This window comes from Pezoporus occidentalis, unplaced genomic scaffold (genome assembly GCF_034315485.1).
Source record: "Pezoporus occidentalis ecotype Australia unplaced genomic scaffold, CSIRO_AGI_Poc_V1 ctg151, whole genome shotgun sequence".
Lineage (NCBI taxonomy): Eukaryota > Metazoa > Chordata > Aves > Psittaciformes > Psittacidae > Pezoporus > Pezoporus occidentalis.
The window spans coordinates 608413-632842 of NW_026913328.1; the positions used below are offsets into that span (position 1 = coordinate 608413).

At 56.5% G+C, this 24430-nt stretch overlaps 2 protein-coding genes across 3 annotated transcripts; one reads left to right on the top strand and one right to left on the bottom strand.

Moving 5' to 3' along the window:
* The first annotated feature begins 3068 nt into the window (after positions 1 to 3068).
* TSPEAR (thrombospondin type laminin G domain and EAR repeats) lies at positions 3069 to 20427 on the top strand. 2 transcript variants are annotated; one of them, XM_062611166.1, is made up of 12 exons: positions 3666 to 4637; positions 7777 to 7997; positions 8084 to 8322; positions 8447 to 8537; positions 9090 to 9246; positions 9579 to 9710; positions 10322 to 10554; positions 15826 to 16012; positions 18027 to 18256; positions 18529 to 18716; positions 19069 to 19170; positions 19476 to 20427. In XM_062611166.1, the coding sequence occupies exons 1-12, from the start codon at positions 4544 to 4546 to the stop codon at positions 19627 to 19629; spliced, it is 2028 nt and encodes a 675-aa protein (XP_062467150.1). In that variant the 5' UTR covers positions 3666 to 4543; the 3' UTR covers positions 19630 to 20427. The 2 variants fall into 2 exon arrangements, with proteins under 2 accessions (XP_062467151.1, XP_062467150.1); XM_062611167.1 differs by lacking the exon at positions 19476 to 20427 and having other exon boundaries at positions 3069 to 4637; positions 18428 to 18716; positions 19069 to 19110.
* Positions 20428 to 20574: 147 nt separating this feature from the next.
* LRRC3 (leucine rich repeat containing 3) lies at positions 20575 to 24150 on the bottom strand. The gene is made up of 2 exons (XM_062611183.1): positions 24025 to 24150; positions 20575 to 22553 (listed from the first exon to the last, which is right to left on the bottom strand). Exon 2 carries the CDS (start codon positions 22549 to 22551, stop codon positions 21688 to 21690), a length of 864 nt encoding a protein of 287 aa, XP_062467167.1. The 5' UTR covers positions 22552 to 22553; positions 24025 to 24150; the 3' UTR covers positions 20575 to 21687.
* Positions 24151 to 24430: the final 280 nt, after the last annotated feature.

A 24430-nucleotide genomic window follows, 5' to 3' on the forward strand; every position in this document is an offset into this window, starting at 1 on the left:
CGATACCCACACCTTTTCCTAATGCGCCACATGGTCTGAGGTGGTCTTCAGCGGGGAGAGAAGATGTTGGCCAGGCCCTAACTGGGGAGCTATGGGATCATTTCTGGTACAATCAGCACTGTGCATCCCCTTTTATATCCCTGCTGGTCCTTGATGGGCCCAGGAATGTAAGGGCATGTTCTCAAGCTTCCCTGCTGTGGCTTTTTCTGCCATTTACCACCATCTGCCTGCTGCAAGCTGACAGAGGGGAGATCTAGGTTAGATAGTAGGAAGAAGTTCTCCCCTGTGAGGGTGCTGAGGCCCTGGCACAGGTTGCCCAGAGAAGCTGTGGCTGCCCCATCCCTGGCAGTGTTCAAGGCCAGGTTGGACAGGGCTTGGAGCAACCTGGTCTAGTGGAAGATGTCCCTGCCCATGGCAGGGGGGTGGAAATGGATGAGCTTTAAGGTCCCTTCCAGCCCAAACCAGTCTGGGATTCTATGAAAACAGCTGGAGCGCCGTTTCCGTAGTCTACATGTTCACAGTTGCTTGGGTTTAATGCCCTCCATCCATATGGAGCCACCTTGCTAGGCAGTGGTGACTGCAGAGAGTCTGGGTGTCCCGCAGCTGCAGGGAGGTGGCTCAGCCTCTCACAAGGCTGAACTCGGGGGAAGTGGCAAAAAGGACAGATCATTGTCCCAGGCAGCGGTAGAGGGCTGTTTGCCACGTGCAGGGGAGATCAGGGGCAGATGTGGCTGCTGGGTCCTGCCTAGCCCCATCCTGAGCAGCTCTGGTGCAGGAGCACGGTCTTAAAGCCTGTCTTTTGGCTTGTGCTGGCACAAGTTAAGTGACTGCTTGTTGGAGCCCTTTTCAAGGCCTGCCAGCTCAGCTGCCATGTGTGCTCCAAATGGGGGCAGGATGCTCCGTTCACTCCTGGCGGACCTGCCTGGGAAGCTACCAGGTTGCCAGCCCTGCCTGCTGCCCATGGCCAGAGCTGCGGGAGCTGCATCAGGATGGCTGCTCCAGGCTCCTGCGTTCCCTGGGGCTGTGGGGCAGGCAGTGCCAGGGATGCTGTGGGTGTGTGGACACGGCGGGCTCTGGGATGTGAGCAATGCTGGTGGTTTGCCGCCACCCGGCAGGGATTGCTTCCGAAGGCAGCTGCGCGCCTGGGAAACTGGCAGCAGGACTTGCAGCGTTGGGGTGGCTTTGTGCTGTCTTTTTTGGTGGCTTTCCTAAAAAGGGTGTCTTTTGCAATCGTCCCAGTCCTTCGACAAAACTTTTCCTGGCAGAGCCTCTCCAGGATTTCTGGGAATTGAGTTTCTGAGAGGCGATGGGGTTAAAGGCATTTACACTTCTTGTACAACGCTGACAGGTTTCCTGGTGCAGAGAGTTCTTGCAGCAACTCCAGTTTGTGCTGGCAGGTTGGACTCAGGGAGCTGAAATTGCTCCAGGAAACAGGGGAAGGTTTTCAGCCTAGGAGAAAGAGCAGAGGTGATGAGGCAGGGGCCTCGAATAACCCTCGGATAACCCCATCCCCATCCCACCATCCCGGAGAAGGTGTTGTCCCTGGTGTCCAGCCTGAACTGGAATCTGGGGAACTGCAGCATGGGCTGTTGCTCTGGGAACAGTTTTCTCCCTCCCCTTCTTAACTGTCCCCAAAGGGCTGATCCTGACCTTGCTGCTCACACAGGCAGGGCTGGCTCTGCGTGCTCGTGCGGATTTGTGTGTGGCCACACCAGCACAGGCAGGAGGATGGACACAGCACTGCCCGCTGCCAGCCAGAGGCAGGCTAGGAACACCCAGCTGCAGATGGGCAGTGCTGCATTTATCTGTGAGTTGTGTATATGGCCCCTCAATCTTTGCCACTGCCGGTGCCTGTATGCACACTGCATTTCAAGGCAGAAAGCTCTTGCAGATGTCAGGAATTAAGTCTGAAATGAATAGGACATAACAAGCCCTTAAACATGACTTTGTGTCTGCAAATAATAAGGAGTGAGTTACAGTCTTGGAAGAGCAGGAACATCACCCTGTGTGCAGGGTCCTGCCTGTCCCTGGCGTTGATTAGGTGTCCTCCTCATGCTGTCCTCTGCATGGAAGCTCTGTTTGACATGGATTGTCTGCAGATGGGTTTCTCAACCTTTTCTAACCTGGGGATGGCCAAACCTTTTTGGTGGAAATCCAAGGATCATTTTGTTCAGAGCTGCCACATGGTTTTATTTACGACCCATGCAAATTAGGCAAGCATCTCCCTGTTTGTCTCTTTTATTTCACCCTCTTGTGCTTTCTTGTGCACATAGGAATGTGCGCGTGTGCTTAGGAAGTTTTGTTGACTGCTTCCTACTGCTGTTGTGCCACAGAGCGGGTCCTGGAAACCCCTGGACCCCAGCAGGCAGGGGGCCTTTATCCTTATCTCACACCACAGTTTGGTTCCTGGGGCAGGTCCTCCTGGGGAGGGAGAAAAGTGCTGGGCACAGCCCAAGGTGCTCCAATATCTCCTGCTATACCAGGGTCCCAGCCCAGGGATGAAGAGTATCCTTGGGGACCATCAATGTCCCTGTCCTCACCAGGAGACCATTAACAGCGCATGGCTGAGAAGCAGCCTGAGTCCACAGTGCTGGGCTGAGTACTATCTGGCATGTCCTCCATGCCCATCAATGGGGACTTCGATTCCTCCACCTCCTGCCTGGAAGTTCCTTGATCCTCCTGCTTCTAGAGGGGACACCCACACTTATGTCCTTGGGTCTGAGATGTCTCCACCAGCCGGCTTTTTTGGCCAAGTGCTTAAAGGCAGCTACATGCCCTTTGGAAAACAGTCTCCCCAGCTTTCCCAGCAGGAATTTTCCTCTCTCCCCAGGAGGAGTCTCGTGGGCTGCCCAGACCCTCACAGAGCCATGGCTGGCCTCAGCAGAGGCTGAACCAAAATCCATGTGTCAGAACCATGTGGCAGAGGTGGGATGGGGTCCTGGCAGGAAGGCTGCTCCCAGCCCCATCGGGTGTCCCCAAGGCCATGGGCAGCAGCACGAGGGGCCGAGCCTATCAGGGGGATGGGATGGTTTGCACCTCCCGCATCTCTTGCAGCGGCCATGTGCAGTTGCCATTTGGGCCCCCTGGGCCTGGGAAGTGTCTGTGCCACTGGACACCATCCCTAGCACAGGAATGAAGATGGTTTGGGAGCCAGGGGTGCCTCACGTCTGCAGCTCTGCAGAGAGGTTAAGTTCTGCTTAAGCTCTGCCTAAGCATGATCCTGGGAGAGACATAATTTGGTGGATACCCAAAGAGGGATTTTGTGGGAAGTGGGAGCTCCTTGCATCCCTGCTTTGGTGCAGATCATCCCCAACCATGCACACAGCCACCCTCCATGCTTCAGGGGCTGTTTGGGTCCAAGACCGAGGCCCTGACAGTGTTGGGGTGTCTCCAGGGTCCAGCAGCAGTTCCTCTCAGGATCTGGGACCGAGGTGCAGGGTGTTGCGCTCTGCCATGTGCCCACAGCCCATGGGCTGCATCCTCTTGGTCCTGGCACAACAGGTTCTGGGCCAGTGAGGGGTGCGGACAGCGAGGCATGTCCGTGGGTCCAGCTCCGGCTGTTCCTTGCTGACAAAACCTCCGGTTTGCAACACATTCTTTTGGCGTTTCATCCTGGCCATCCGCTTTCTATTCTAGCGAGCGCCTTGCGGGAAGATTTTGGGAACGGGGGGGTGGGAGCCCAATTCAATTGTTCAGGGAATGGAAGTAACTCATTTTGCGGCTGGAGGAACCCAGTGGAGCTCGCTGTGTGCAGGGAGTTTTTCCACTGCTCTCTCCCGTTTGAACAGCATAACCTCGAGCGTTTCCAAACCGATGCTCTGTGTGCTGCTGCCACCGTCCTTCTGGCAGGGCCAGGTCTGGTGGGCAGCCTTTGGGTTGAAGTCTTGCATGGGAGCACTGGCATCACCTGCGTGGGGCCTTCTGGGGGGAAAATTATGCACCCTGTGGGATCTGGTTTCATTTTGGGCAGGGTGAAATGGGCCGAGGGAGGATCTTCCCCCATTTACAGGCTGGGATTGTACTTCTGAAAGCCCTTTTAGAGGCAGAAAGGTTCCCAACTTGGTCTCTCCAGGCAGGGGTGAATGTCCCACCTACACTCCCACATGACCTCAGAAAAATGAATCGCCAGAAATGAACGGAAGCGAAGGAAAAAAGGGAAAAATAAATAATAATAATAATAATTAAAAAATCCCTCCCCAAAGCCGCCTTCCAGAGGGTTGGGCAAAAGATAAAAGCTCTCCAAGGAGCCGGGACTCCTCCTCTCCCACCACCGACTCCTCATTTAAATGTCTGTGCGCACGCTGCAGCCAGCACTGCCTCGGCGGCCCCCTGCCCGCCACCCCTGCTGTGCCCCGGGGGGCAGTGCCCATGCCAGGGCGCAGCACAGACCGGGCTTAGCACCCAGAAGCAGCCCTGCCTGGTCCCGCGGGCAGACTATGCGAGAACCCCCGGGGGGAGCCGAGCCGCACGGTGCCTGCCCAGCTGCGGAGGAGTGGGTGACGAGGGGGTCCCGGTGCATGGACCCCCCGAGGCCAGCTCCCCAATGTCGGCTCCGCTGCTGCTCTGGGTCATCCTCCTTCAGTGGGCCGCCGGCGGGGGCTTCATCAGGGGCAGCAGGATGTGGCAGCACTGCACAGGTAAGACAGAAGGCCGGTGGGAGGGCTTGTGCCGCGACCGAGGTGTCAAGACAGGCGCTGCCTGCGCTGGGAAGTGTGCCAGGTCCCTTCCATGGATAGGACACTCCCCATGGTGCCAGGGCAGACCCCAGGTATTGTGCTCTGTTTGCGGGGTGCCCCGCATGGGTGCATGGCTTTGGTGCCAGCGGACCAAGTCTCGGTGTGACAGCATGTGGTGATGCTGCTGCACCTGCCTGCACCCATGGCAGTGGGTAGTGGGGTCACCCCTGTGCCTGCAGCACCCTGCAATGGCAACCAGGGGGCAAACAGCCCTTCCCGGTGCTGTGGAGAGAGCCGTGTGCCCGTCTTTGGCATAAGCGTTGTCCCAAGGTCTGCTGGCCCTGGGGACCAACGTGTAGGGTAGGGAAGGGCTGGAAGAAGTAGAGAAGAGCCATCGAGTCCCCCCATAGAGTCCCTCCCTCCCTGTGCTCTGCCAGACACAACCTACGCTCTCCTGGCAGCAAAACCTCCTGGAGCGTTTCCGCCCTGCCACCCCCAGCCGAGGAGCTGGCAGCTCCAAAGGCATTTCCCGCAGGAAGTGCCGAGAGTCACCCAGCCCAAAGCAGGTCCCCGTCCCCTGGCTCTGCCTTCCCGTCCTGGTGCCGTGCAGTCCTGGTGCAGGCAGTGGAACTTCAGCCCGGTTTTGGTTGCTTGGTTCCCAGGCTCTGTGTCTGTCCTCAGGGTTTGTCTCGGTTTGGTGGCACCTCTGTTTTACACCATTACAGCCTGTCTGGTGGTGAGAAGGAAAGCTGGAAGAGATCAGAGAGCTTCTGCCCCCCACCTGCTCCCCCAGGTGCTCTGGTCTATTGGGGATGTCCCCACTGTCCCACTCAACTGGAGTGGTCCTGCGGGTGTCAAGGCCCCATAAATCACATTTAACCACCTCCATGGCCCTCCTGTGGTGCCTGGCCCCGGTTCCCAGTGTAGCTCTGATACTGTCAGGCTGTGGGCAGCCATCCTGCAGAGCAGGCAGCTGCCGGGCTTGTGCGCTGCCCCACCTGGGCTGAAACGCCCTGGCTGCACTCCCAGCCATTAGCTGCCAGCTCCACTCCGGTTGTTAGCAGGGACTGGTGTGGGGGCATCTTTGATTGTAGGGATTTGGCTTTGGATTTAGGACATGGCCCCTTCCTGGCCCACAGCTTCCATCCCCAGCTGAGCTGGCTCCAGCTCATCCCACTGACCCCAGGGCAACTGGAGCTCCTAAACCCTTCAATTCCAAGCCTAAATTCAGCATGAGCTTTTTGCAGAGAGAAAAAAGAACTGGTTCATTACAGCAGGTCGAGGGAGGGCATTCTCCTGCTTCAATCCACTCTCGTGAGAGCCCCCCTGCAGTCCTGCATCCGGCTCTGGGGCCACAGCACAAGAGGGATGTGGAGCTGCTCAGGTGAGTCCAGAGGATGCCACAAAGATGCTCCAAGGGCTGGAGCAGCTCTGCTATGGAGCCAGGCTGAGAGAGCTGGGCTTGTTCAGCCTGAAGAAGAGAAGGCTCCACAGAGACCTTAGAGCAGCTTCCAGTGCCTAAAGTGCAAGAAATTTGAAGATGGACCTTTTACAAGGGCCTGTAGTGACAGGACAAGGGGGAATGGCTTTGGGCTGACAGAGGAGAGATTTGGGTTAGATATTAGGAAGAAATTATTCACTGTGAGAGTGGTGAGGCACTGGCACAGGTTGCCCAGAGAAGCTGTGGCTGCCCTATCCCTGGCAGTGTTCAAGGCCAGGTTGGACAGGGCTTGAAGCAACCTGGTCTAGTGGAAGGTGTCCCTGCCCATGGCAGGGGGTTGGAACTGGATGAGCTTTAAGGTCCCTTCCAACCCAAACCAGTCTGGGATTCTGTGATTCTCTGAAACAAGTTGTTTCAGTTAAACCTCCCCCACTGAGGCTTTGCTTTAGGGGTAGTTTAAAACAGCAGGGACGTGGGCAGGGGGGGATGCAGAAGTGGCAGCATGGGAAGGACCTTGCTGATCTCCCTGCTCTGGGCTAGATGGAGCAGCCACAGGAGCAGATTCCTTCTTGCTTTGCCCATCTGGTTCTGGGCTGGCTGGGGCTGCCTGGGGGGGAACGCTTCCCCTCTCTCTCCAGCTGCTTTAGATTCAGACACATGCTGGTCCAGCCTTTCTCACAGCTCCCTCCCTCCTTGCTCTCCTGCTGCGCCCCAGCAGCCGAGATTTATTAGTACAAATAGGAGCTAAAAGCCCGGTCTCACTGGGAATGGGACAGAGTGAGGGAATTTTTAGTCTAGCTGAGTGCTGCTTCATCCTCTGGGCAGCATCACTGCACCACTCTGCCCTGTGCTACAGATGCCACAGTCCTGTCTGGGGAGCATTCAAAATAAAAGCTGTGAGGAGGCTGTCAAAGCAAGGAACTGGGGAGAAGCTCCCAGAGTAGGTCCAGCCCTTCCCACGGCTGCTGGTGTGGGCATTGCCGAGACATTGGGCTGACGGTGACCTGGGGATGGCTTTGCAGTGCCGGTGCTTCACCTGGGTGATGCTCTGGGGCTGAGCACGTTGGTTTCTCCTCTGGGGAGAGGTTAATCATGTAATGAGTGGTTTTGGTGCCTGCCAGGGGACTACGTGTGTGGGTGCAATTAGGGCTGGGTTGGGAGAGCCTGGACCGGGGCTGGAGCAGGGAGCACCCTGCCTCACCACCCTGGGGACTGGCTTCCTCATGAGCGTGCCAGATTCCTGCCTGCTCTCTGGCTCTGGTGCAGTTGCTGGTGGCAGGGCATCCTTAGGAGCTGGTGGCAGCCTGGGGGCTGCCTGGCCAGCAGGTCCTGGGGTCAGCATCCAGAGCTGCATCAGTGGGGTGGTTTGTGCAGGTGAGCCTGCACACAGTGTTCCTGCTGTGGGGATGGAGGTGTCAGCCTTGCTGCCTGGAGGACAAACCCTCCCTGTGTACCTGAAGCAGGGGCTCGGCACAGACCCCAGGCAGGGGACAGCAGGCTATTGGGGCATGCCAGCCCCCCCTGCTGCTGTGGAGCACTGGGGATGTGCTGGCTGCCTTGAGCAGAGCACCGCACTGCAAGGTGGGTGCCCCGTCCCGCAGAGGGTCTGGGTGGGATGGCTGCCACTGTCGTGATGCGCTTTGCTGTCTCTTGGCACAGACCTGCGCCCGCTGGACATCCTCTCAGAGGTGGTGCCCGCCGGTGGGCTAGCCCATGGCATGAGGGTGTTTCAAGTGCAGGGGGTGCGCGGTTTCCAGCTGGCTGCCTCGCGGCCCCGAGCCCTGTGCTTCCCAGCCTCCCGGCTTTTCATCCACTGCGACCGCTTCCCCGAGGAGTTCTCCATCATCGTCACGCTGAGGGTCCTCAGTGTCCCTGCCAAGGTAAGTGACCACCAGCCGGGCACGGAGCAGGCACAGCCTAGCCCTGCAGCTTTGCCCATGGGGATTGAGTCCGTGCCCTCCTGCAGAGGAACGAGTACGTCTTCACGCTGATGGCGGAGGAGAGCCCCAGCGTGCTGGTGGGGCTGCGTTATGCCCCCGACAAGCTCCACTTCCTCTTCTGGAGCCAGGAGCGCGCCGGCGGCTGGCAGACCCGCGTCACCTTCCCCAATGTCTCCCTCTCCGACAGCCAGTGGCACACGCTCGTCCTGGCTGTCTCCGGCCAGTCCTTCTCCCTGACGGTGGACTGCAGCGTCCCCAAGGATGTGTAGGTTGGGGCAGCAGCAGGGGGCTCAGGAGGGCTGGCAGAGCAACGTGCCTCCACCAGCATCTCCTCCAGCCACCAACGCATGCTGTTAAACTGTCCCTGCCTCTTCTCTGCCCGTCTGCAGGTTAGTGGAGACACCGTTTCCAGCCTCCCTGTCAGTGAAAAGAGCCAACTTCTACCTGGGCAACAGGAGGAGGAGGAAAGGCGTGTTCACGGTAGGTGCTCCATGGTGCAGGGCTGCGCAGGGGTGCTGGTGGCTTGCAATGGGGTGAGTTGCAGCCCCCTGTAGCCCTCTACACTGCAGAGGTGGCCATGGGTCCTGCTGCCAGGCTAGGCCCCATCTTCCTGTGGGCATATAAGGGGCAGTGCTGGCAGTTGGTACTTTGTGGGTCAGATGTGGCTTTAGATGGGGACACTGCCAGTGGTGTGGTGACAGAAAAGCAGCTGATGGCACAGTCTTACTGATATAAAAGTTAGGGCAGTGCCTGGTATTGGTAGTGAAAAGTGGAGGCAGTGAAAGCTGCTGCAGCTAAAGAGCCAGTGCTCCCTTTGCACCAGCTGTTAAATTGCCTAGGATGAGGTCTTGGCAGGCTGGGCATGTAATGAGGATCTGATAAATGTGCATGAATCCACAGAGGCTTCCACAGCCTGGGAGGGAGAGCAACGAGTAAGAGTTGTGAGGGAAATCCAGGGCATGAATCACCTGCAGTTTCCATTTCTTGGTCTTGTTGGACTTTCTCTTCATCCTGCTGCTCCTGCTTTCCCAGGGCTTGCTGCGACAGCTTGTCCTGCTGCCAGGAGCTGATGCCACCCCTCGGATATGCACCCCCATGAGCTTTAAAGTAGTGACGCTCTCTGTCCCCAGTGTTCTCCAGAATCATCCTGCAAAGCCAGCAAGCAACAAGGTGCTAAAATACCCCTACGGTCAGTAAATCCTTTTGCCTTTGTTGAGGAAGGATCTTTGCATGGGGCTGGGCATGGAACAGGAGCAGAGGGTGAGAGGGTATTCCCAGCACCCTCTGTTTTCTGTGCGTGTGTGATGGGATCCCTGTCCAAAATACCCCTGGAAAGCCTATCCAGGTCCCTTGGCAGTGCTGGGCTTATGCTGGTAGCCACATGGGATGCTATTTACCTGGGTGCCTGTCACTAGGATGGGATAAGTACATGCAACCCTCTTTGTGTGCACAGGGTCAGGCCTCCTTGCTGCTCCATCATGTGCACTAAGAGGCACCTGCCTTTCTCCTCTCCATGCCCAGAGACCGACACAAAGGTGACGCTGGGGTCCCGTCCGCCCTGCACCATGCAGGAGAAGGCACAGTTCTGGTTCAATGCCTCCCGGAGAGGGCTGTACCTCTGCAATGGCAGCACCTGGATTTCCATGCTGGAAGGTACTGGTGTGCAGTGACCTCTCAGGGATGGAGGGAGGCTCTTGCAGCAAAGGAGGAACAGAAATTTGCCCTTAACAACACTTTGGGGTGGTAACTGAGTCAGGTAAAAGCAGAATGAGGGAGCTGGAGTGTCCCCCTGCTCTCCCCTGCTTGGCTGGACTTTGCTCTTGGTACTCACATCAACACTCTCAGTGCAGCTGGATTCAAGGGCTGCTGCTGGTGAGTATGAGTTAACAGAGCTGGTCTCAGCAGCCCAGGCCCTTTTACTCTAGGTCTCTTCCTCTCCTCCTCATTCTCTTTAGGATAAATGTATAAACCCGCTTGGTAAGAAGCAATAAATACCCATGGTGTGTTTTAATTCCCCAGTCCCAAAGGAGAATTCCCAGCATAGAACAGGCAGGGGTGGATGGTGCTGGATGTGCTGCCCAGTGAGATGGAGTCAGGCCTTGGGTGTTGAAAGCACCAGAAACATCAGGACCTTCATTTGCCTCCCATAGAGCTCCACAGAGCAGCAAGCACCACTAAGGCAGCTCTGCTATGCAATGTGGGGCACATCTCCAGGCAAGGTCGTCTGGTTTTAACCTCACCCCTCTATTTTTGTGGTCTCCCAGTCAAGCAGAGGCTGGACTATGTGGAAGAATACCAGAACCTAGTGACCAACTCTGAGACGATGGGTGTTGAGGTCTTCACCATCCCCGGAGTGGGACTGTTTGCAGCCACGGCCAACCGACACACCGCTCCGGGGTCGGCCATCTATAAGTGGACTGATGGGAAGTTTGTGCCCTATCAGAACATCCCCACCTACCAAGCGCAGTCCTGGAAGTATTTCACCATAGGAAAGAAGGTAAGTCAGCCTGGAAGGTTGATTCAGTGCCTTCATATTTCAGTGTATTAAACTGCAATTGCCCAACCCTGCCTTCTCCTCTGAAGCCCTGAGTCTCAGGAATGGTTTAGAGGGTGAATCTTTCCGTCTTCTGTCTTTGATGGGGTCATGTTGATACATGTATGCAGCCAGTGAGGGTCTGTCCTAGGGACTGCTGCCGATCTGTGGGCCGCCCTCTGTGTTTTACTGCTTTTGCTGAGACACAGCTACATCCACCCAGGCCATTTTCAGCACATGGTTCTGGCAGCTTGGGTAATAGCATGTCTGGAGTACTCAGATCTCCTCCCTCAGGATCTCCGTGGTGTATGCAAGGTCAGACTGCAGAGCCAGCTGTTGAAGCTGGATCCCCTCCCTGTGCTGGGCTTCGTTTCTAGCAGCTCCTGCCTGTTCTGCCTCTGTGAGTGTCAGTGTGAAGATGTGCAGAGCTGTGGTACAGCCTGGTCTCTGTGTGCTCATAGCACAGCCTCCACCCTGGCACAAAGGCTGACCCTCCTTGGAAGTGGGTTTTGCTGCAGTCCTGTCTGTCACCATGAAGTGAAGCAGGGCTACCCCAGGCAGTGGCTGTGTGTCGTGGTTTAAACCCAGTCAGGTAATTCGTTCGCTCACTTCCCCCCCTTTCTTGCCCTCCCCCTGCTCCCGGAGGGACGGAGAGGAGAGTCGAAAAGAATGCAACTCCCACGGGTTGAGATAAGAACAGTTTAGTAACTAAGGTATAACACAAATCACTACTGCTACCACCAATGATAATAATGATAAAGGAAATAACAAGGGAAGAGAATACATCATCTCACCACCAGCCGACCGATAACTCGCCCCCCCAGCCCGACCAAGCTCCGACCGATACCTCCTCCAACCCTGCAGACTCCCAGCCCTTCCGGGTAACTCCCAGTCACATCCTGGGCATGACGTGCTGTGGTATGGAATACCTCTTTGGTCAGTTTGGGTCAGGTGTCCTGCCTCTGCTTCCTCCTGGCCTCCCCTCCTCCCTGGCAGAGCATGAGGCTCACAAAGTCCTTGGCCAAACCAAAACATCGCTTGTTATCAGCTCTGTTCCCGAGCTGAAAGTCAAAACATTGCACTGCACCAGCTACCAAGAAGGGGAAAAATGACTGCTACTGCTGAACCCGTGACATTATCCACCCCTTATTCCATACCATTCACGTCATGCTCAGATCCCACATTTTCAATATACCATCACTCTTATCTCAGTGCATGGACCAGTCCCTATAAAGCTGCTGAGTCCATCTGGTCCATGATGTCAGGCTCCATCTCTTGTAACAGTCTTCCAGAGCAGGAGAGACTGTGTGCAGTGTTCACACTCGTGAATAACCTGGGCAATAGTGTCCATTGCTAAGTCCACCCCTCGATCATGAGTCCATCTCTATGTTGCATCTCTGCTCTGATGGCCTGAAGTGCCATGGGCCCACCAGGCTTAAAATAATTCACTGTCCCCTTAAGCAGTTTCTGCATCTTGTTGCTGGGGACTCCATACAGCTGCCTTCCATCTCCAATGCTTCCAAAGCACTGGAGGGGCCCAGTGGACTAGATACTTGCCCATACTGTCACACACACCCTGCCACTCCTGGCTGTGCAGCCTTGGGGAAAACCTCTTGGTCCCCCTGTATTGTCGTCTAACCCCAGACAAGACCCAAACCTGACTCTGCTTAACTTTTGAGATCAGACAAAATGGTTGTGGGTAAAACACAGTCTGTGTGTGTGCCAACATGCTGATCCCCATCACAATCAGCAGGCAGGTCCCAAGGACACCCAAAGGCCATTCAAAACCTTCAGAACTCTCAAACGATGCTGCTGTACTTGTCACTGGGGCTGGTGTAGCCGCTGTGCTTGTCACTGGGGCTGGTGTAGCTGCTGTGCTTGCCGGCTCTCCCACCACCAGCTTCTCTTTTCCTGAGTCCGGCTCTTCCTCCTCTGCCTTGCTGGGAAATGCTGCCTGGTCTCCTGCATCCTCCTGGGGCTCGGCGGGCGGCTTCCGGGAAACGCCATCGGCCGTCGCGGGGCTGGGCTCGGCCGCAAGCCTCGGCTCCGCCGCGGGGCTCGGCTCTTCCGCGGGGCTCGGCTCCTCCGCCGCCTTTTCCCGCTGCTCGGCAGCCGCCTCCTTCCGCTCCTCGACCGCCCCGACCTCCCCCACCGGCAGCCGTCCCCTCGCGGCCTCCGGCCCCGCTCCCGCCGCCGCTTGGTCCCCGGGGCCGCTCTCCCGGGCCGGTTCGGCTGCCGCCGGCTCCCGGGGCCGCTCCCCCTCGGCTCCCCGCAGCCTCACGAAGATGGAGAGTAGGGTGAGGGCCAGGAGGGTGAAGAGCAGCCGGACGGCCACGTACAAGTCCACGGTCACGTCCGTCCCGCCCTGCTGCTGGAGCCCGCCCGTATTACAAGCCATTGCCATAAAGCACAGTGAGACAAGAACCTTAGCCCAGGCCCCATACTTGATAAACACTAACACAGCAAATACCGGCTCTACGTAAGTTACAACATTCTGAAGCTGTGAGATCAAGCGAAAGAACTCTGAGAGCCAATAAATCAGCATTGTGACGAGTGACTATTAATCTGGTCAGATCTGTCGTTATCTCAACCCTTCGTGCCCCACGTTGGGCGCCAAAAAGAACTGTCGTGGTTTAAACCCAGTCAGGTAATTCGTTCGCTCACTTCCCCCCCTTTCTTGCCCTCCCCCTGCTCCCGGAGGGACGGAGAGGAGAGTCGAAAAGAATGCAACTCCCACGGGTTGAGATAAGAACAGTTTAGTAACTAAGGTATAACACAAATCACTACTGCTACCACCAATGATAATAATGATAAAGGAAATAACAAGGGAAGAGAATACATCATCTCACCACCAGCCGACCGATAACTCGCCCCCCCCAGCCCGACCAAGCTCCGACCGATACCTCCTCCAACCCTGCAGACTCCCAGCCCTTCCGGGTAACTCCCAGTCACATCCTGGGCATGACGTGCTGTGGTATGGAATACCTCTTTGGTCAGTTTGGGTCAGGTGTCCTGCCTCTGCTTCCTCCTGGCCTCCCCTCCTCCCTGGCAGAGCATGAGGCTCACAAAGTCCTTGGCCAAACCAAAACATCGCTTGTTATCAGCTCTGTTCCCGAGCTGAAAGTCAAAACATTGCACTGCACCAGCTACCAAGAAGGGGAAAAATGACTGCTACTGCTGAACCCGTGACACTGTGGCATTGCTGTAGGAGACACACAGCTCCTGACACTGGAGAACAGACAGCAGAGCCCTCCCTCAGCACTGATTCTAGTGGGTGCTCTGTAATGTACTGTCGTAAGGTACTCTCAGGTCTCAGAGATCTGCCTATGGTCTTAGAGAGCCATCAGAGCTCATAGCTCCCTCCCAGCACCCACCAAGTCCAACATTTTAAGCTCCCTTGCTTTTAAACTGTTCTAGGACTTTGGGGCCATCTGTCCTCCCCTGGGCTATGGGATGTCTGCACAGTATCTGCCTGCTTCCTCTCCCCGGGGAGCTACTTATCACTTTTCAAGGATCCACGGGCAAGCCAAAGAAACATCTGCTGAGAGCCAGCTCTGAGCAGAGCTCCCAGGGGAGTTGGGATCATTCCCTCTCCAGCATGACCTGTTCTGGCTTTGTCACCCGATGCCATGGAGGTGGCTGCAGGGCTCCCCACTGAGAGCTACATGCTGCAGGGTACAGAGGGATGGGCAGAAGTTCTGCCTCCAGGCTTGGTGGCACCGGCACCTCTCATGTTTGGATACAAATGGGCCATGATACCTGCCTGATGATGGAATCCTGCAAAGAATCTTGTCAAGCCCTGACAATGCGGATGAGTTACAAAGCTGGCTTTGAGCTGAGACCGTGCTGCCATCACCAGTGCTGCACCTGCTCTGCAAAGCTCCAGCTGCACCCACATGGGCAGGAGACAGGAGCATCCTCAGCTGAGTTTATTGGCTGATGGAAACCACCTTGGGGCTCCCCAGCGTCAGTCTTGACTCACAATGCCCCCTTGCAGCCACAGCTGCAGGTGCAGAGAAGATCACCAAGTTGGAGGGACCCATTTCCTCATGGTTCCTACACAGTGAAGCAGCTGTATTGGTGCTCACCAAGGCTAACATGTTCTGGGTTTGCCTTCAGGACTTCACTGGGAGAAACTTACTCAGACTTCCTAGGCAGGATGGCCTCTGTCCTGCAAAACTGGGGGCAGATTTGTGGCTGGGGCTAGCCTTGGAGCTCCAGAAGGGTTGGGGACACAGGCAGGCTCCCTTGTGTGCAGCTGCCTGTGCTGGGCACATTTCTGCATGGAGATGGTGACCAAATAGGTGCTGTACCAGCAGTGGTACAGAGCTCTGCAGTTAGCATAGGTTCCTCATACACAGTGCAGGGGGTAGCACCTCTATATGTATTAGCACCTCATTACTACACCAGGACCTGCTGGTGCTCTGCCAGGATGGGGTCAGGAGCCCCAGAGGGCAGTGTCAGGGTCTCCTGATGGCTCCTTCCATGGAGGGCAAGGGACCAGAGGCTCCTGAGTTGCAGGGTTGCACACAGGCATTTCTATTCCCTCTGAAGTTGTGTTTCTGGAGATGCCCTGAAGGGACCGCCTGGACTGGGGCTTGCAGGGACATCTGTCCAGCACTGGAGATGCACCTTCCCCGGAGGGTCATGTAAACCCATCACAGACCTGCACTCAGTGTGCAAGGTCTCTGACCTTCCGGCTGGCTGAGCGTTGGCTGGACAAAACCCCACGCTGGTGCTGGCAGGGTCCTGCACTGGGCAAGAGTCAGGAGCCTCCCTGCTGACTATTTTCAGCTTGTGGGCTGTGCTTCTTTGCAGTCCAAACTGGGGCATAACCTCTGCCACTCCATCCAAAATGTGCTGGAGTGGCAAAGCCAGCACTCTCATGAGCTTGGATGCACTCCATGCACTGTGCAAGGCCTTCTCTGCTGATGCATGCTTGTCCCCAGGGCTCACAGAGGGGGGTTCTTCGTCTGGAGAATGTTTTGTGTCGGGAATTGATCTCATCCTTATTGTTATCACCCCACAGGTCACTGGGTCCCTGTCCCCTGTTTGATGCACTGAGGGCTGCTCGGGGACACCTACCAGCTGTATTGCCCCTCAGCAGCTGCCTCGGTCCCTGACCACACATCCCATGGGCACCTGCCCTCACCCATCCCATCTTCACCCTGCTCCTCTTTGTCCACACTCCTTTGAGAGGAGAAAACCAAGATGTCCTGGCTTGTTATTTTTCAGATCTTCCTAGCAGTGGCTAATTTTGAGCAGAATGACAGGGGTCAGGAGCTGTCTGTAATATACAAATGGAGCCGCAGGAAAGAGAAATTCGTCCCGTACCAGAGGATCACCACGCACAGCGCTAGGGACTGGGAGGCATTTGTCATTGAGGGAGAGGCTTTCCTCGCAGTGGTCAACCACAGAGAAGGTACCCAGACCTTATATTCTCTATGGGCCTGGCTCAGCTGGGGCAGGCAGCCCTTTGGGACCACAGCTCGCACCAAGCAGGCACCCCGCTTAAGAGCATCCTCCTGTTGCTGTGGAAACACTGCAGCTCCCTGAGCATCGTCTGCCAGAGTGCAAGGCAAAACCTGGGAGTCAGTGCATGGAGCTCAGTGCCATGTCCCCCAGGAAACGTGAACCCTTGCAGACCCTCTCCTTTGAGGAAAGAAAAGCACTTGGGGAAGTGGATGATGTGGTCCCCTCTGGGGGGGACAGGAGTGGGGACCACATCTTTGCTGAATCTTTCTGCTACTTTTCGTTTTTTTCCCCAATGATACATGACATGGTGGGGTGGTGAGAGCAGCTGCGTGGGTTTGCAGGGGCTGAGCCTTTTAATAGGCCTTGTGGACACACAAGAAACCAAGGGAAGCCAAGTGAGAGCCTGCTGATGTCCCTCCCTCCCTGGACACCCTGCAGACAGGATCCAGCCTTTTTCCCCTCCCAGGCCATGAACTGTTCTGGGGTGGGGAATGCACCCCACAGCACAGGGGATGAATGGGTCAATACCACAACCCTGGCTCTCCAGGGTGGGTTCAGATATTGGACCACTGGGCTCCTTCTCTGCCACCAGAAGTGGCTCCTCTGGCACTGGGCTCAAAGCTGTTGGCAGGTTGCTTGGACACTGGCTGCCTGTAAGCTGGGCTAGAAACTCCCCGTGACATTTGTTGGACCCCACCACAAGTCTTAAGTGCATAAAGAAGTACATCATAGTTCTTTATGGAAGAAATGTGTAACAGGTAGACATAGCATTAGAAGCAGAAACAATTATAACCACTACAGGACCTAAATTAGACCAAGTTCTGCATTTCTACATGTTGGACAGGTCTTTGAGCAGCCTGGTCTAGTGGAAGGTGTCCCTGCCCGTGGCAGGGGGTTGGAACTGGATGAACTCTAAGGTCTCTTCCAACCCAAACCATTCTGTGATTCTATTCCATGATTTACTCCTGTGCCAGTGGCAGCAGAAAAGTCCCTTTGGCAGCCATACACTTCATGTAGGGGTTAAGACCATCATGGTCAAGCCAAACTGGGGCTTGACCCAGTGGAGGGTCAGTCCCTGAGGGGCTGCCACTTATCCATGTGGCCATTTCCCACATACCCCATTCTTCCTGCAGCCCTTCTTGCCAAAATCTCTTCTGTTGCAATGCAGGCTGCCCGTAAACCCATTAACAGGGTACAGCAGTGCTTAGTGAGTGTGGGCTGAAAAGGGCTGGTGGTACCCTCCTCCTGTCCCAGTGAAACCAGCTCTTTATTAGAAAAATGTCTCTGGCTGGAGGGGTTGTGGCAGGCTGAAGGTGCAGAAAGGTTTTTAGTTTTAAAGCCAGCTGAGTCCCACAGAAACACAAGGTCAAGATCCTTGAACAGAGCCCAGGAGCCAGATGGAGAACAGGCTTTAGTGCTTGTGGGTTCATCCCAAGTGCTCGGCACAGGGTAGGTTGCAAACTGTGGCATCCCCTCCCTCTTCCTGGAGTTTGTGCCGTCATCAGGGATCCACACATGGACGTCTCTGGCCTTCTCCAGGGTTCAGGAGCTGAGCATGGGGACTTAGCAAAGAAGTGCTGAAGAAACGTCAGTGCAGCACCATTCCAGCTGTGGGCCTCTCCCAGATGTGCGAGCTTGTGTGTGAAGGATGACAGCAGCCAATGATTTCAGTAGCTTTAGGGACTCATCTGCGACTGGCCCCACTACACATGGGACAGCCAGCAGAGCTTGGCCACCCCAGGATGCTAGCACAGTGCCTCTGTATGGGGAGGTAGCAGGGATGGAGGCTTTAGGTAGGGATGGAGGCTCTAAAGTCTCTTTGGCAGGTTCTTAGGGAGCAAGCAGCCTTGAAACCTGCTGGCAAATATTTCTGTAGCTGAACCTGTTTCTGGGTGTTTTTTCTTATGCAAACCACATATTCCTTTCTCTCATGGTACACATCCGTCTGTCTGTCTGCCCAGGGAATAACCACAACATAGACAGCGTAATATACAGGTGGAACCCCAGGACAGGGTTGTTTGAAACCAACCAGACCATCCCTACTTCTGGAGCCTATGACTGGGAATTTTTCACCATTGGGCCGTATTCCTTCCTGGCTGTGGCTAACACATTCAATGGCACATCCACTAAGATCTACTCGCACATCTACATCTGGCTCAGTGGCTCCTTCCAGCTCTTCCAGTCTATCCTGGTAAGGATTGACCTCTGATCAAACACTATTCCTCAGTCCCTCTTTGTGTTTGGACTAGCCAGGGGATAATTACAAAGACAGATGCTCTTCAGACTTCTGTAAAGGCAGTGGTACTTTCCTACTGATTCTCCCTTAAGGACTGACAGACCAAGGCTTATATTTTCCCTTTAGGGGTGGGTAGCTTCCTCCAGCAGAGCTCCCCACACCTTGCAGCATCCTTGGCTTTCAAAGGCTTGTCCACATCCAGCTTCTCATGTGTCTTCCTTCCCCAGACTTTTGGTGCTGCTGACTGGGAGGTGTTTCATATCGGGGACAGAGTCTTCTTGGCTGTTGCAAACAGCCACAGCTATGACAGCGGGATGCCAGCACCCTCCAACTTCTATGCCATCAACTCCTCCATCTATGAGCTGAACGTCACTGCCCAGATGTTTGTCAAGTTCCAGGACCTCCTCACCTACAGGTACCTGTGCAAAGAGTCAGGGTGCTCCTCAGTCACACCCTTCCCCTGAGCAACCTGGAGGCCTCCTGGAGGATTCATGCTTGGATGTTGCCAGGGGCTAAGACTGGTGGGAAGAGCAATGGGTGACAGGTCCTTGGCACAAAATCCCAGTGGGAAGTGAGAGAAGGCCCTGAGTTTGGGAACAAGGGTGGATTTCCTTTCAGCAACAGCTTGGGAAGGGCAGAGTTTTCTGTGTATCACCAGAGTGGCAGAGGTTGGTGTGGGGTGGGCTCAGCTCTGCAGCACGCAGTCCCTTCCTCAGCTGGCCGTGGAGCGGCCACCTCACCTGCCCCTCTGCTTGCTTCATCCCCAGTGCCCTGGACTGGGAGTTCTTCTCTGTGGGAGACGACTCTTTTCTGGTGGTAGCAAACTCCTTTGATGGCTTCACCTTCTCCGTTAACAGTATTATATACAGGTACTGCTGCGGGAGGAGGGCAGGGCTGGGTGGACGGGTGGTTGTTCCCAGCAGGAACAGACCTACCGGGAGCCCAGCACAGGGGCAACCTCTGCAGATGCTGGTGCGTCTGCCAAAGGTGGACAGGTAGGACTGCTACCTGATTCTGGGGAGGTTTCTGGGCAGGAATGAAAAATCCCAGTGAAGGACATCCCACCCTGAACCACAGCAGGGAGGTGGGAGATGCCAACCCCATGGCTGAGCATTCCTGCCCCCTTTCATGTGCCCAGCCTGTGCCCCGAGTGCTAACTGCCCTCCCTGTGCAGGTGGCAAGGCTATGAAGGCTTCGTAGCGGCTCACCACCTCCCCACTGTCGGCTGTAGAGACTGGGAGGCATTTCACACCACTGAGGGCTCCTACCTCCTCTACACCAGTGCCAAGGAGCCACTTTCCAAGGTGCTCAAGCTGAAAACCACCTGAGGTGGCCGAGATATGCTCAGCTCATTGCCAGGATCGGGGCGAGCTGTGCATCGAGGTGAAGATGGACCACAGAGGCCCGGAACGGCGTGGGATCAGCCCTGCGGCTGGCTGTTTGTGTGCTCCACAGGACGTGAAGGAGGAGGATGGGAGCTCCAGGGCTCCCTGTAGCCTTGTCCAGGGCTGGCAAAGTGGCTGCGACCCTGCTTTGGTGCTGTTTGTCCTGGGCAAGCTTTCCTGCCATGCTCCAGAGCTGCATCCTACACAGGGGTCCTGGTGCTCAGGTGTTTCCTGGGGCTCGCTGAGCCCCAGTGCTTGGCACACTCCAGCCAGGAGGTACACAAGTGCCACTGGTTGTGGCCGGAGCTCGCAGGAAAGAGGCTGAGCAGAATGCTGTGCTGCCCACCTGTGTGCTGAGCATTGAGCAGACCCCTGTGCTGCCCGGGTGGGTGCATGGCAAGGGGTTGAAAATGGCCTGAGAAATGAGGGGAAAATGGTGGCTTTGGGCTTGGCTCTGGCTACCCAATGCCTAGGGCTGCGATGCTGCTGAGGATCCGTCCGGTTTGACACTGCACCTCTTTGTATGAGATTGGTGACTCCTGAGCAAACCTGCTGTGCGCTGGGACAAGCCCAGCTGCCATGGGCATGGGAAAGTCCCAGAACTGCTTCAGGTGAAATCATGGCCTCTTTTTGTTTCCTCGGCTTTTCTGGGGCACTCTTCTGCTTAACCAGAGCTCTAATAAATTCTGTGCACCAGCCTTCATCCCACAGGCAAGCTGCAGGTATCTGAGCTGCTCTGCAGAGGCTTTCCTCCATTCAACAAGCCCCCCCTGAGCAAGACGGGGCCATGCCCATGGCCTATGAAGACAAGGTGGTCCTGAGCACAGTAGCGTGCTGGGGTGAGGGTGCCCCTCTGCTTCTCCCGTGAGGACCCTCTGCCTTTCCTGCCTGGCTCAGCACATTGCTCAGCCTTCCCTGGCCCTGCTGGAAGAAGTTTCCAGCCCCCCAAGAAAGGGCTGGGTAGGTGATGGCCTGAGCTGCCCTGGGGTGCAAGTGTGGGAGAGCCGCCACAGGCAGACCCTGCAGAGCTTCCTGTTTCCCCAGCTCAGCTGTGACTGCAGTTGGCTCTGATGGGAAGGTCCATTTCTTGCTTGTAAAACAAGGCAGAACTTGATCTGCTTCCTCTGCCCTGAGCCATGAGCAGTGTCTGTGTCTCTAATGCGGCCCTGAGCAAGGATGAGATAAGGCAAGATGCACCAGGTGAGATGCAAAGGCAGCATATGGCCAGCTGGCTCCTGCTCAAAGCAGAATGAGGTGAGGATGGAGGGGATGTAGCTTAATGGCAGTCACACTGGTACATTGGATTTAGGCTGGTCTGATTTGGGACAGATTGAATTAGGACAAGTGCAAACCCCTCAAGCACCACCACCCTTCCTGGATGCCCAGCTCACAGTGCAGTGCAAACCCCGAGGCTTTTCCTACACGTAGGGTTTTATTGAGAAATCAAAGGTTTGGGACATCACCCCCAGGTTGCTGCTGGCAGGCAGAGGCTGCTGAGATGCTGTAGGGTGACTGGGCCTGATGTCATGCTCTCTGCAAGGCTGGTCCCTCACTAGAGCCAGGACAGGGTGATCCCACTGCACAAAGCTACCCTCCCTCTGCATCCCAGGCTCCAGGTCTTCCTAGAAGTCCACAAGATCCCCTACCTTCATCTGTCTCTCCCAGGGTCTTGTTCTCTCCAAACCACATGGACCACAAGCACGTGGCTGGGACTGCTTTCCCTGTGAGCCCAGCCCTGGCAGGGGAGAAGGGGTCTGTGTGTAGGAGAGTCTTCCCCAGGAGTCTGGGCTCCATTGACAGGTCTGCATGGGGTGTCCCAACATCCCTCCCCATGCCATTTGCTCACACTCAGGCCACCATCACTGGGAGGGGTGAAGTCAGTGGCACTCATTTGCAGGACTGGAGCAAAAACTGGAAAATCCCATCAAGAAGCTTTGAAGATCACCAGGTTGCCACTGGCTCTCTGCAGAGAAGCTGGGAAAGGGATGTCCCAGTCCTGCGCTACAGGGCAGTGCTGGTGGTCTCAGCATGGCCCTGGGTGCTTGGCAGTGATTTCAGGTAGTCCACGTGCTTGCAGGTGTCCTCTCGGTTGTGCCGGACATAGCAGATCACATAGACAATGACCATGGCAAACCAGCCAAACATGGTGATGAACATGGCCACGTCCGTGGTCCTCTGGCGCACGCTGCAGAAGTTGACACCGGCATCCAGGACCTGGAGCAGCGGCTTGCCCACGTACTCCTCTCGTGGGGCCGTGTGGCAGGTGATGTCCTGGACGGAGTCAGGGTCCAGCCGTGCTTCCCACAGCACCTCCTGCAAGGCACACTCACAGTGCCAGGGGTTGTTGGCCAGCCGGAGCTTGGCATTGAGAGCCAGCAAGGCCTCCTTGGGGATGCTGCGGATGCGGTTGCTGGAGAGGTCGAGCGTACGCAGCCCAGCAGCCACCCCTTTGAAAGCTGCCCTGTCGATCTTCTCAATGGCATTCCTGGAGAGATCGAGTTCCTCCAGGTGGGAGAGATGCCTGAAGGCATTGCTGGGGATCCTGGTGATGCTGTTGGCGTCCAGCTTGAGGAACACTGCGTCTTTGGGGATGTCCTTCGGGATCTCCTCCAAGTGCCGGGAGCTGCAGAGGACGGCCTTCGCCCCTGCCCGCTCTGTGCATTGGCAGCTTGGGGGGCAGGAGCTGCCCCAAGAGACACACAGCAGCAGGTAAAAGAAAGCCTGGGCCACGCTGGCTGCTGGTGTAGTCGTGAGGGTCATCTTGCATCCAGCCAGCTCGGCATGGCTGCTGGCGATTCCCCGGCGGCTGCAACAGCTCCTGGGCAGCAAGGCGGCTCCTCTGTGCTCCTGCAAAGCCTCTCCCATTGCTGGAGGGAAGCAGAGGGTGGAGGGGATATGACACGGCATTATTTCCTGGAATGCCACTTACGTCTCACGTGTAATGTGCCCTGGCAAAGCAGTGAGAGGCTGGGCTCAGGAGCCCAGAAAACAAGGGTGGAATGATACCCTCTAACATCTTTTCCAGGATATCTTAATTTGGCTTAAGACATAGAGCTGCACAGATTAAAAAACCCTCCCCTCTTGCCCCATTTCAGCAGAGGCCACCCGGGCAGGCAGTGGGTGCTGCAGGATGTGGGTGTTGAGGTGGGCATGGCCTAGGTACCTGTGCCCCAGCCTGCTGTCAGTTTCTATGTGGGATGCAGTGATTTTGCTGCTGGAGAACAGCAGCAGTAAATTCCTACCTCTCCAACCCCGAATGTTAAAAAAAAGGAGATGAGTCAGATTCCCTGTGTTATCAGACCGGCTTAATCACCACCAAGGTTTAAATAACAAGATGTAGAGTTCTTCTGCTTTCCCCATCTGGTCTATGAGCTGGTTCAAGCCACATTTCCAAGGGTTTTGCTGAAGCAGGGGGTTGGAGGTGGTTTTGGTTTTTAAAGTAAACAAAGAGTATGGTTTAACAGCCTTATTTAGGAAGCTGGAGCTTAAGAGAAGAGCCACTGACTATCACAATAAGGGGGGTGATCTGGGAGCCCCATGGCCACCATAGGCCTGCTGGGAATGAGACAGGGAGGTGAAGCACATGGGCTTCCTTTCCTCTGCCCTTATGTGCTACTTGCACCTCTCCTGCTGCTTTGGCCAGGCTGGGGGGAAGAGAGCCCCACGGAGGGCAAAGTTGGGGGAGGGGAGGGGATGGTACCCTGGCCAGTTCAGGGAGCCTTTCACCCTGGAATGAAATTGTCCATTGTGATTTCATCAGGAAACTAGCTGGGCACCAAGTTATTATACCCCTATCCCCCTAGTACCAGCATCCTTCTTATATAGGCATCCCCCTGGTAACAGCATCCTCCTAATTAACGGCATTCTCCTGCTAAGAGCATGTTTCAAGCACCAGTATCCCTCAGGTGTGAGCACCCTCAGGGTACCACTCAGGGGATGCTCATACCTGAGGACGCTGATGGTGAACCTGCCTGTGTACCTGCCCAGGGGTGTGGGACTGTGCAATGGAGTCTTCCAGGGGAGATTAAGTCACACTGCCTGAGAATCCCTCTGGCCCTGCAAACGATACCGGGGTCTCTTGGAGGGGGAAGCAGGGATGCACTTTGCCATCCTGGCTCCCAGCGGCTGCCAGAGCCTGCCCCCGTCCCTGGAAGGGCTCCGAGGGACCGCAGCCGCCCAGCCCGACCCCAGCCTGTGCAGGGCGATGCCCAACCGGGGGCTCGCAGCCGGACCTTCCCGAGCGAGGGGCTTGTGAAGCCGGGGCCCCGCCGCGCTCCGCACAGCAGAACCGAGCCCGCCGCCCCTCCGCTCCGCCCCGGCTGTCCCGGGGTCACTTACCGGCTCGGCCGGGGCAGCTCCGCTCCGCTGCGGCTGCGGCTGCGGTGCACGGCGGCTCGGCCGCGGCCCCGGCTGCGGGCCAAGCACCGGCCCCACCTGTTGCTGCGGCTGCTCCCGCCGGGGCCGCGGGACGGGAGGGGGCCGACGCGGTGGCACCGAGCGGCGCAGGGGCGGCGCGGGGGGAGGACCTGGGCGGCGCGGGGAAACGGGAGGAGCGGGAGGGGGCGGAGGGGCGGTGGGGTCACCGGCAGCACTGCCGCGGGTGCTCTGCGCGAGTGGCCGCACGGAGCCCTTTGGTGCCGCGATTGAGTGGTGCTCGTTAGGTTTCAGCGGCGCTCAGGCTGTGGCTGCTGCTCCGGTTCTGGGCTGCAGGGCTGGAAGCTTTATCAGCTGCTGTAAGGCGCGA

Excerpts from the sequence above, each read along its gene's own strand:
- TSPEAR (XM_062611166.1), top strand. The coding sequence starts at position 4,544 with ATGTCGGCTCCGCTGCTGCTCTGGGTCATCCTCCTTCAGTGGGCCGCC. Across the intron at positions 4,638-7,776 it reads GATGTGGCAGCACTGCACAG|ACCTGCGCCCGCTGGACATC; the intron begins GTAAGACAGAAG and ends CTCTTGGCACAG. Across the intron at positions 8,538-9,089 it reads GGAGGAAAGGCGTGTTCACG|GGCTTGCTGCGACAGCTTGT; the intron begins GTAGGTGCTCCA and ends CTGCTTTCCCAG.
- LRRC3 (XM_062611183.1), bottom strand. The coding sequence starts at position 22,551 with ATGGGAGAGGCTTTGCAGGAGCACAGAGGAGCCGCCTTGCTGCCCAGG.